Genomic DNA, 12,161 nt, shown 5'->3' with positions numbered 1-12,161 from the left:
ATTGTGGCCATACTTAGTAGCAAAAGGAGCCAGGAAGTGCACTCCTTAGCTGGGAGTCATTTCCCGTGTTCCACTTTGTACAATGGAAAAGAAAGCACGAACTTTGGACAGCTAGCCATTTCTGCCATGGTCTGAACTAAAAGAAATTTATTTAGTCACAGATATTTGGAAAATCTTCAAATTATATTCCTCCATTAAAGACTCACAAAGCACATTAGCACTTTAAAGACCCTGAACAGTTCAGCCTGAAATGAAATATAACTGTTCAATATGGCTCGAATGTATTTGACTATATGACTATGGATTGACTCTAGAATCTCTTCTTGGCCTTTTTTTATTTTTGAGGTAACATGAGTGAAGTATAAAACTCTGGCAAATGGTTATTGCATCTTGTACTTTTCCTCTTTTCTCTTCTGGTTTATTTCTGGTTCATTTCAGAGGTATTAGAACCTCAACCAGAGGATGGACAGGAAAAAGTTCCTCTGGGTAATAGACAGTTTGATTTAGGAGACATTATGTCTGGCTCCATTTATTGATTTGATAGTGGCTAATAATGATCAGTTTTTTTTAATAATTGAACTTCTTTCTACCATTAACTCTTTTTTTAGGAGCTGAGTATGAACTAACCACTCATATACATATTATCTCCTTCAGTTGTTACTGTACTTTGATGATTGTATAATATAATTGTGAATGCCAAAAAAACCCTGCTTTATTCCTTGTAATTCATTTACATAGTGGGAAATCATAACATTTTCAACATATTTAAGTTTTTTAGTACCTGAATTACCACAGGTAATATAAATTCTCTTTGCTGTTAATAACCCGTACTACATATAAAATGTTTCCAGTGATTCCTTGTGTCAACCTTACTCTCTCCTTCATTGAGTGTGCTTCCAATTGCACACCTCCTGCTTCTTTTATTCTCCTTGCTTATGTCTCCACATTTCGACATATATCATAGTTTGCTCGAGTCCCCTATTATTTGTCCTCATTTTCCCTCATCCCCAAATTAGCCAAGTTTATACATTTTTCTCTTTCTTAATTCATCACTCATCTGAACCCAGATACACTGCAGTTGTGCCTGCTTTGTGAAAACCTATTCGGCAAACAAAATTCTTACACATGAAACGGAAATATTAAAGAGAGAGCTTTCTATCACAGCGTGGTAGGCAGAGTTTTAGGCTTCATGATCTCTGCCAGTTGGTGTCATTCCTGTGTATTGTCACTATATTACACGGCAAAAGGACATTTGCACATGCAACTAAGATTCCTAATAGGCTGACCTCAAGATAGAGAAGTGGTTATCTTGATTTTCTGGATGGGCCCAAAATAATTATAGGATCCCTTAAAATCAGGAGAGGAAGTCAGAGAGATCTGAAGTATGAAAAGGACTAGAGTTTCATTGTTGCTGAAGAGGTAATATGAGCAAGATATAAGTTCAACCACTGACCCTGAACCTTAAGCTATGAATGAAAACCACAACCCTGGATGATACCTTGGTTTAGCCCAATGAGACTCTTAAGTCAAGAAACTAGTTATGTCATGTCTGACTTCTGACTAGAGAGATATAAGGTCATAAGTGACCATTGTTTTAAGCCACTAAGTTTGTGATAACTCGTTATGCAGTAATAGAAAACTAAAACTTAGAGAATGGGTCAGTTCTTCCCTTTCCAGAACTGTCATACTGGAATTATTTTAAACAATGAGCAATTATAATACACTAAAAGTATATGTTGATTCAAAGGACTTGCCTAATATATATTTTTCTAGATATTTCTACACTAAAAATGAGGTAATACCATTCCTGACCAATGATGATACCTCCTTTCTTTTCATCCCAAACTGTGCCTCTGTTTTCTCCCCTTTATCAGTTTGTTTCCACTGATGCTAGACCTTCTGTTGATATCATCTTACTTGTCATGCTCACTAATATCATTACTAAGGCTCTCCAATATCTTGTTTTCCTCTTCCTCATGGACACTTAGAAAAATACATTTCCTAGCCTCTTGGAGGTGAGACAGGCTCTTTTGATTAATCCTAGGCAAGGGACTAGAACTGAAGTGGTAAAAAGCCCCTTCAGTTTTTACAGAATTGCCTGGAGAACTGTTCAACTTTATGATTTGTGTAAGAAACAAACATATGTATTATTAAGGCACTGAGATTTAGGGGTTAATTTTTGTTCAACAGTATAACGTAACCTTTCCTGACTAATGCAGATAGAACAAGGATAACTTCTACCTAATGGCAATATTTTACTAGGTTTCTGGATTATTCTCGATTACATTGAAATTAAACCAAGATACTATGCATGCAATCATATGAAAGTCTTCTAATTTATTTTGTGTTGAATGAAATTTCAAAGTCTGACTTTTGAAAAGGAAAAATAAATTTTGACAAGTTTTGGACTTGTGTATTGATTAAAACAGTCACATGCCTAATTTCCCGAGCAATGTCTCTGCTGTGATTCAAACTCTTTTTCCTGTGATTTTCTTTGAAGTCGCGTCATTCTTTTGAAGTTCACCTTGAAGAACTGAGCAACTCTCAGACAGTCATTATTTCTTCACTGTGACATGACTAATAGCTTCTGCCATAGGTGACAGTTCTTTGAATTCTTTAATTTCTTTCTTTTCTTCTTTAAATTTGCATTGAAATGTATCTTCTTCAGATGGATATGTTTATACCTATCCAGACTTAATCACATTTATAATATGTGATAACTCTTTTCCGTAAATTACCTAAGTGCCTGAAAAGATAGCCACTCTGAAGGGAGAAACAAGATGATTTTCTCTCACAATCAAGCTGGAAAAAGTCCAGACAGTTAGAAAACTGCTCAACGAGAAGCATAAGGGGAGTTCCCACTGTGGCACAATGGAACCAGTGGCATCTCTGCAGCACTGGGATGCAAGTTTGATCCTCAGCCTGGAAGAGAGGGTTAAGGATCCAGCATTGCTGCCAGCTGTGGCATAGGTCGCGACTTCAGCTTGGATCTGACTCCTGGCCTGGGGACTTCCATATTCCACAGGGCAGCCAAAAAAGAAAGAAAAAAAAAAAAAAAGAGGAATGAGGAGGAAGGCGGTAAATTGAAAGTACTAGTTAATGGTTCTCTCATGAAATGAAAACTAGCTGAACTTTAATTTCAAATCTGAGAATTCATAGGCACATACATTTTAGAGGATGGGCTGGGACGGCAATCTGGCTAAATTTGATTTTATCTAATTTCCACATTAGTTCTCCATCTTGAGCTTAGAGCACAGAAACATTGATCTACAGAGCCTTCTGGGATCAGACTTGGGCTTTTGAAGAATTTGTTTAACACCCACCCCCCAAAAAAGGGCAAGACACTGGTTTGGGATCTGAATTGACAGCTCAGCATTCATGCTAGTATTTTTAATATTCATCATCACCTTCTTTTCACCAGTTCTACTATGTTGTAAATTTTTTTTTTGTCTTTTTTTTTTTTTTTTTTTTTTTGAGGGCCACAGCAACGGCACATGGAGGTTCCCAGACTAGGGGTCGAATTGAAGCTACCGCTGCCAGTCTACACCACAGCCACAGTAACACCAGATCCCAGCTGCATCTGTGACCTACACCACAGCTCTTGGTAATGCAGGATCCTTCATCCACTGAGCGAGGCCAGGGATCGAACCTGCAACCTCATGGATACTATTTGGATTCATTACCACTGAGCCACAGTGGGAACTCCTGTACTTTTTTTAACCAAATATTAAATTTCTTTTATTTCTTGTTTGTGCTTTTCAAATTAGTATTTTATTTTGTTAGGGACAAGAATGAAGTGGAATAATAGTCCACTGGGTCATTTGTCCTTTGTTCCTATGAGCAGTGTAGCCGAAAATATTACAAACAAATGAAGAGGATTTCCTGGAGTTCCCGTCATGGTGCAGTGGTTAACGAATCCGACTAGGAACCATGAGGTTGCAGGTTCGGTCCCTGCCCTTGCACAGTGGGTTAACGATCCGGCGTTGCCGTGAGCTGTGGTGTAGGTTGAAGACGCGGCTCCGATCCTGCGTTGCTGTGGCTCTGGCGTAGGCCGGTGGCTACAGCTCCGATTAGACCCCTAGCCTGGGAACCTCCATATGCCGTGGGAGTGGCCCAAGTAATGGCAAAGAGACAAAAAAAAAAAAAAAGAGGAGTTCCCATTGTAGCTCAGCATGTTTGGAACCTGACATAGTATCCATGAGGATGCAGGTTCAATTCCTGGTCTTGATCAGTGGGTTAAGGATCCAGCATTGCCACAAGTATGGCATAGGTCACAGATGAAGCTCATATCATATCTGGCGTTGCTGTGGCATAGGCCTACAGCTGCAACTCCATTTGGACACCTAGCCTGGAAACTTCCATATGCCATAGGTGTGGCTATGAAGAAAAAAAAAAAAAACAAAGACAACAAAGAAATGATTGATTATTGTGAAGTATAAAACTACATTCTTTTAGGTACAGTCTCCTCCTTTAAAGCTAGTAGAATAATAACATTTCTCAGATTTTAATATGCCCAGTAATCACCTAAGTATCTTGATAAAATGTGCATTTTGATTCAGTTGACCTGGGATAGTCCTGGATGTTTTGCATTTTTAAGAAGCTCTAAGTAGCAGACGCTGCTACTACTGATCTGTACTTTGGTCCGTACTTAAAGCAGCTCACCTCTAAAACATCCTTTCATTCAATGGATGTTTATTAAGCCCCCATTAGGAGCTAGGCTAGGTTTAAAGAAAAGGCATTCCCATGCTCTTAAGAAGCTCCAGTTCTTGCAAAGTTAGATTCATACACAAACAACTAATAAAAAACTAGAAAAGTAATGTAATTGAGATGACTGCCAAGGCTATAGAAGGTCAGGGAGGGAGTGATGAATTCTTCTGGTAGTGTGGCAAAAGACGGGAGCTGGCAATGGAAGAGTTCCTCTGACCTAAGACCTAAGGACTAGGGGTTCTTTCACTGTGGGGATTTATGTTTGCTGGAACCAGCCCCAAGGACTGGTAAAGTATGCGAGCAGCTTCCACAAGTAAAGAATACCAGCATCGTGCCTCCCAATCTGACAGAGGTTAGATAGGAATTTCAGATGGGAACTGTCCTCATCTCCCCCCACCAAAAACGAAACAAAACAAAAAAGTGTAAGCAAGCACAGTAGTTTAATTCAGGCAAAGGACCAGTTAGAAATGAGTCATTAACCACTTTTTTTTTTCAATTCAGATTAAGAAAATTGAAATTCCTATTTGATACTTTCCATATACGTTGTAGGTAAACAAATCAATCCTTTGATCTTTTGTCATCACTTGCTTAAAAAGTTGCAAAGGTGGATTTATATTTAAGTTAATGAAGCTTCCAGGTCATTTATTTTAATCCTTTAGCCCTTTCTAAAAAACCCTGGGAAGGATTTTGGCAATCTTGTTTTTGTAATTTTGTGTCTTAAAAAAAAAAAAAAAAAAAAAAAAAGCTGCTCAACTCATGTAAGATTCAGAATCCACAAAACCTGGCTTTACCCCTAAAAGCATACCTACTATTGTAAGAACCATTACACTTGTAGTGTTTGCTTTGAGGAATGTGTTCTGGTATCACTATAATTGGTAAATGATACTTAATCAATTTTCATGCAGTTGAGCTCTGCAGGTAATAAACAACCCAAAGAAAGAAACTCTCCAGGGATGATAAAAATTATCTCTTAACTCATGAATATTCCACTTGCTCATTTTCTGCAGATGGATGACTTCATGTGAAAAGTAATAGGAAAACACAGAACAGCCTGCAAGAAGTGAACTGCGCTTAGTGTAGATGGATCATAATGAAACAAGCATCTTGGCATAACTGTTGATGTGCAAAGCACTTAGCCCACCTCCTTGAGCATTTGTACAGATCCATCCTCTTTGCCTTAAACTAGAATGGAAGTATAGCGTACATCTTAAGTTCGAAAAGGTTGAAGCCATCTATTTAATTTTAACTAACATTTCTTACCTCCACAACAAATAACTGAATATAATTAGTCCTTTTTTTCCCCTCACAATTAAATTTTATTCTCTTTTGGGAGGTGGGGGGCTGCCCACAGCATGTGGAAGCTCCTGGCCAGGGATCGAACCTGAGCTACAGCAGTGACAATGGCAGATTCTTAACCCCTGTGCCGCAAGAGAACTCCTAAATTTCATTTTTATAGACTACGTTTCTTATAGGTGATAAAACTGAATAGAATCTGTTAAAACATAGTCATGACATAATCCTAAAAAAGGTCTATTTGTTCTTGGTTAAAAATTTGTTTCCTTTTTTTTTTTTTTTTTAAGTGTTATTTTTTTTTTGCCAAAAGCAGTAGGGAAATTTTGTATCATAGGCACCTGCTCATGTAATATATACCTGTAGGCTTACCTTTTTTTCGTTTCCTTAACCTCTTAAAAATTAAATTATTCAAAATATGTTTGAAAGCTTCTCTTGTACAAGGTATGGTATTGGTCTCAGTCTGGGGCAGGGACGGGCTATTACAAGGAGAATAATACTCAGTTCTTTAGACGCAGGTAGATCATGATTTGCATCCATCTCTCTGCTATAATGGAAATCAAACAAGAGGGCTTAATTACAAACAGGAGATTCTAAGAAGGCTGCAGTCACTTTTTTATAGTTTATTCTCCAAGAGGGTTAATAGACGTCATGCTTTTCTGTTAGTTAATTGTTTCTGTGGTTGTTCTTTTTTCCTTTCACCCAAAGGTGTACCTCAGCAACCTGATGTAGGAGTTGAGTCAGAGCCTTTCTCTTCATTGCCTAAATTTTAAAATTGAAGTGTAATTATTATGTATCAAACTGTACAGATCTTAAAATATATCCTTTGCTGAGTTTTGATAGACATCCATTCCAAATCAAGATTTGGAATACTGCCAACACCTCAGAAAGTACCCTGTGTCCTTTTCAGCCTATGTCCTCCCAGAAGCAAACTGTATTCTGATTTCTTTCTCTATAAGTGAATTTTGCCTGTCCTTAAACTCATGTAAGTGGAATTATGCCCATATGTGCTTTGTTCTGGTTTGTTTCACTCAACATATTTTAAAGATTTATCCATATTGCAGTGCGTATCAAGAACTTGTCTCTTTTGGATCCAGCATTGCTGCAAGTTGCAGCGTAGGTCACAGATGTGGCTTGGATCCTGTGTTGGTGTGGCTGTGGTTTAGGCCAGCCTGGGAACCTCCATAAGCCATGGGTGCAGCCCTTAAAAAAAAAAAAAAAAGGACTTGTCCCTTTTATTTCTAGGTGGTATTCCACTGAATGAATATATTGCAACTTGTTTATCCATTTACTTATTGATAGACACTTCAGCTTTCTGTATTTTTCTATTGTAAATAAAACTGCAGTGGAGACTCTAGTGCAAGTCTTTTTATAGACATATGTTTTATTTTGGGTAAATATCTGAAAGTGGACTTTCTAGATCATTATGTAGATGTGTGTTAGACTCTAATAAGAAACTGCCAGTGTTTAATAAGAACCTGCCAGACAATTCTTTGTACTAGTTGTTCTGTTTTACACTCAGACCAGCAATGTATGAGAAAGCAAATAGCTCTCCATCCTCTCCCATGTTTGGTAGTTTAGTCTTTTTAATATTAGCAGTTCCAATGAGCGTATAGTCATCTCATAGTTTTGATTGGCAAGTCCCTTACAGTTAGCAGTTTTGAGCAACTTTTTATGTTATTTATTATTCATTCATATAGCCTCTCTTGCAAATGTCAGTCCAAGACTTCTTTTGCTTTTAAAATAATTTTTTGGAATAATTATAAATTTACAAAAAAATTGAAAAGAAATTACAAAGAGTTCCTTTATACCTCTTACCCAGTTTTTCCCAATGATAACTTTTTTTTTTTTTTTTTTTTTTTAGGGCTGTACCCACAGCATATGGAGGTTCCCAGGCTAGGGGTCGAATCAGAGCTACAGCTGCCATCCTACACCACAGCCACAGTAATGCCAGATCAAGCTATATCTGTGACCTACACCACAGCTCATGGCAATACTGTATTCTTAACCCACTGAGCAAGGCCAGGGATTGAACCTGCGTCCTCATGGATGTTAGATTTGTTTCCACTGAGCCATGACAGGAATTTCCCCATTGATAACATTTTATATTACCATGGTATATTTGTCAATATTAAGAAACATTGATACATTACTATTGATTAAACTGCAGACTTTATTTAGATTTCATCAGTGTTTCCATGACTGTACACGTTTCCTTCCAAGATCCATTCCAAGATTCCACATTGCATTTCTTTGCCATGTGACAACATCCTCCAGTCTGTGACGGTTTCAGTCTTTCTTTGTTTCTTCTGACCTAGATGATCTTGAAGAATATTGACCAAATATCCTATAGAATGACCTCAATCTCTATTTGTCTGATTTTTTTTTTAATTTCATGATTAGAGTTATGGATTGTTGAAAGAATACCAGAGAAAGCAAGTATTCTTTTCATCACGTAATATAAGGGGATATATAATGACATTCCTGGCACTGTTAACCTTTATCACTTGATTAAAGTAATGATTGTAGGTTCTTTCAAAGGACAATATGAAGAAGTATTTGTATCTATATTAATTATTCCATGTAAACAAAATTATCTATATTTTGTATATTCATTTGTGTGTTGAATCTGTATGTAAACATCAGTTTAAATTTATGTCTCTGACTCAAACCTACTTTGATAGAATTTATTCTAGATTTCTCTTGCTTATCTGTAATTTCCCACTTCCCAACCCCCAGCAATGAGGAGCTTGCCTCCGACCATCTACCATCCATTACTTATTTAATCCCAGTGCACATGTAATTTTAATTTTTTTTTTACTTGAACTCCTATGAGAAACAAACTTATCAGAATACAGTGTTTATGTATAGTACAGTTCCTTTTATTTTTAACCATATAGTTTCTGGCCAAAGGAACATTTTTCCAAAGTTAGTTAAGTCTCTTTTTTCCCATTAAAAAAAATTATGTTGTTTACTTTTCTTATTATTCATATATAAGGATTTTGATATATTTAGGATTCAGTTTGTTTTTAGATACTTGTTTTGCAAATATTCTCTCCTGGATTGTTACTTACATTTTTATTTTCTTTACAGTGACTTTTGACAAGAAGAAGTTGAAATTTTTATGAAGTCCAGTTTATCAAATTTTCTTTTATGGTTAGTGCTTTTTTGCATTCTAAAATACCTTTGCTTCTCTCCAGCTCACAAAATTCTTCTTGTAAAATGATTTTTTTTAATGTTTTCTTCTATGAATTGTGTAAGTTCTAGCTTTTACAAATAGGTTGTTAATCCATCGCAAGTTAGTTTTTGTGTATGATGTGAGATAGATGTTGATATTCAGTTTTGCCCACGCAGACACCTAGTTGATCTAGCACAATGTACCTATGCTCTTTCACATCCTAAACTACATGCAGAATTTTCCACCTGACTTTCCTCTGCTCTTCTTATGTAAGTTCCAGTTTCCCCAAGGGTGATAAAGGGTTAGCATTCCATTTTGCATTTTTAAAATATTATCCCTAATTCTGATATCCCATTTACTTGACTATTTGTAGGTGATTGTCATGGTTTTATGTCTGCTTTTTTTTTTTTTTTTTTAAGAATATGTGCAATTTGTTTACAAAAACATTCACATTTTATTCTTAGAGTTTTGATGTTACAGTATCGATAAAATAAAACTGTTGTCCCAGTAACTGTTCTCTTGTGCCCTCCCACAACTGGAGTAAACTGCCAACTGGAGACCATTCAGTACATTTCAATTTCTTTAAAAATAAAATCAAGGAGTTTCTGTCGTGGCTCAGCAGTAACAAATCTGACTGGGGACCATAAGGTTGCAAGGTTGATCCCTGGCCTTGCTCAGTGGGTTAAGGATCTGGCGCTGCCGTGAGCTGTGGCGTAGGTCGCAGATACGGCTCAAATCTGGTGTTGCTGTGGCTCTGGCATAGAGCAGCAGCAATAGCTCCAATTCGACCTCTAACCTGGGAACCTCCATGTGCCGTGGGTGCAGCCCTAAAAAAAAAGAAAAAAGAAAATGCAAATCTTGTCGTGCTTCCTTAAAAAATAAATAAATAAATAAATAAAAATAAAAATAAAATAAAATGAAGAAAAAGACTTCCCTTGTGGTACATCAGATTAAGGATCTGGCATTGTCACTGCAGTGGCCCAGGTCACCGCTGTACAACTGTGGGTTCGATCCCTGACCTCGGAATTGCCATATGCCACAGGCACAGCCAAAAAGAAAGAAAGAGAGAGAAAGAGAGAATCAAGAGAAAAAATACATTTTCCTTTTATCAAATATGTTTCCGTAAAACTCTTATTTCTTCTGAGAATTTCTGATAGTCAAAAAAGATTTCATTAAGTGCAAGCTCTTTGTTACTTCCTGAATTTTGCTTTGAAAGCATTATGACATCAGAGAAAGAACAACAAAATCTTTAGTTCTTAAAGAGTTGGAGTTTTTAAAGAGTGAGGGTAAATATATACTTGCTACAATTTAGTCCTGCCTGACCTTGGGCTAGTCGCGTCCTCATGTATAAAATTAGAGTCATAGTATTTACTTCATAGTGTGGGTGTGAAGATTAAATTAGTTATCAGGCCAGACTGTCTATACCTTTGGGTAAACAGAAGTGGTTCAGGAAGGTATTCAAACAAAAGGAAAAATATGGCTCATTTTTCTAGATCATTATGTGGAAATTTGAGATAACTATGTTAGTATCATATTTTTTTAATTGTAAAGATGAAGTTTGCCATAATAATGAACTTTGGGTAGGAGCTGGGGAAGCAATATGTAAGCTATACCTCCCAATTTGATGTCCCCCAATTCAATTATTTTGTAACCATTATATAGTTTAGTGAAAATATTTGGAAACCTCTAGGTTGGCCCATGGAAAGTATCCAGAATTACATGGCCCACACCATGTGCTAACTAAATGTGATTTTAGTTACTTAATTGAGTACATATCTGAGACATAACTTAGCTTTAGAAATTTTTGTCGATAATATGCCACACTGTTGTTGACATTTAGGTTGTTTCGTTTTAGCTTTGATGTAGGAAATGTTTTCAAAATTAAAAAAAATCTTTTTAAGTCCCATAGTGTTGAAATAGTCCACTTAGGTCATACCTTTTTTAAAAATGTAGTAGTTTCTTGATACTTGGAAGGCTTTTGAGTGATTCGTATTGGATTCTTTTTCCGGATAACATGAGAATTGTTGCCCTGGTCCTGAGCTGAACAATAGGTGATCTTTTTTGTGTCTGGGGGAGAATAAATTAAAAAATGACAATGAATTTATTGCACTTTGAGTGTACTATCATTATTTTATGGATGGGAGATTTTTAATTATATTTTGGTTAGATCTCTATAGATTACCTCACACCTCATGGATCCTGTTGAGAAATAACATGATGTCAGTCATTAGGGACATATTCATGTAGACCTAGAGGTAATTTGGAAATCAACCTCCCTTTCTCCTGTATTTTTAATATACTTTAGGTCATCCTTGCTATCCAATTATTCAACCTATGGTCCAATTCTTTCTATTTAAAAATAGATATTTATTTGAACTTTGTTTTCTAACCTGATTTCTTTGGAAAACACACTGTATACAGAAATAAATTTAAAGGACAGAATTAACTCCCTTTAATTTAGGATAAACTATAATGGCAAATATACCAGAAGTCTGTCTTCCTGAAACATGACTTGATTATGTTATTTCAAATTCTTTAATAGTTTCCTGCTAATATCAATATAAAATTATATTTTCCCAAACTAACTTAATATTTTGCAATTTGTCCCCAGTATTATACTTCATAAGCCCTCAATAGAATCTTTTTTTTTTTTTTACATGTCAAACTGGCCTCATAATTATCATTCATAGTCTTTGAGAGTCATTCTGACATCTATCCCTTTGTCATGGATTTTCTTTGCTTAGAATTTCCTTTCTTCTCCTTTCAAATGGGAACACAATGGAACAAAGGAAGCTATTTCATAAGAAATATCTACAGTATTGTAGTTCCGACCATGATTTCAACTCAAGTGGTTGGGGTTGTCTAACTTGACCTGTAAGAGACTGTCCACTATTTTCTGTAGAGCATAGGACCCAGAGCAAACTATAATACGTTTCTCAGCAAGGTGAAATTCAAATAAACTCAAATATGTGGGTTTAATCCAAGA

General features: G+C 36.2%; 1 protein-coding gene across 17 annotated transcripts in view; it reads left to right on the top strand.

Moving 5' to 3' along the window:
- DLG2 (discs large MAGUK scaffold protein 2) overlaps nt 1-12,161 on the top strand; it is a 1,971,427-nt gene that overhangs the window by 1,268,655 nt on the left and 690,611 nt on the right. The window contains exon 3 of one of the 17 annotated variants that reach the window (XM_021102316.1): nt 9,091-9,153. The exons of the other annotated variants lie outside the window; for them this stretch is intronic. Coding sequence (XP_020957975.1) covers nt 9,151-9,153 — 3 coding nt within the window. The 5' untranslated portion in view covers nt 9,091-9,150. The remainder of the gene's footprint in view (nt 1-9,090; nt 9,154-12,161) is intronic. 17 annotated transcript variants of the gene reach the window in all.

Source organism: Sus scrofa, chromosome 9 (genome assembly GCF_000003025.6).
Source record: "Sus scrofa isolate TJ Tabasco breed Duroc chromosome 9, Sscrofa11.1, whole genome shotgun sequence".
Taxonomy (NCBI): Eukaryota; Metazoa; Chordata; class Mammalia; order Artiodactyla; family Suidae; genus Sus; species Sus scrofa.
This window is presented reverse-complemented; position numbering and strand designations above follow the sequence as displayed.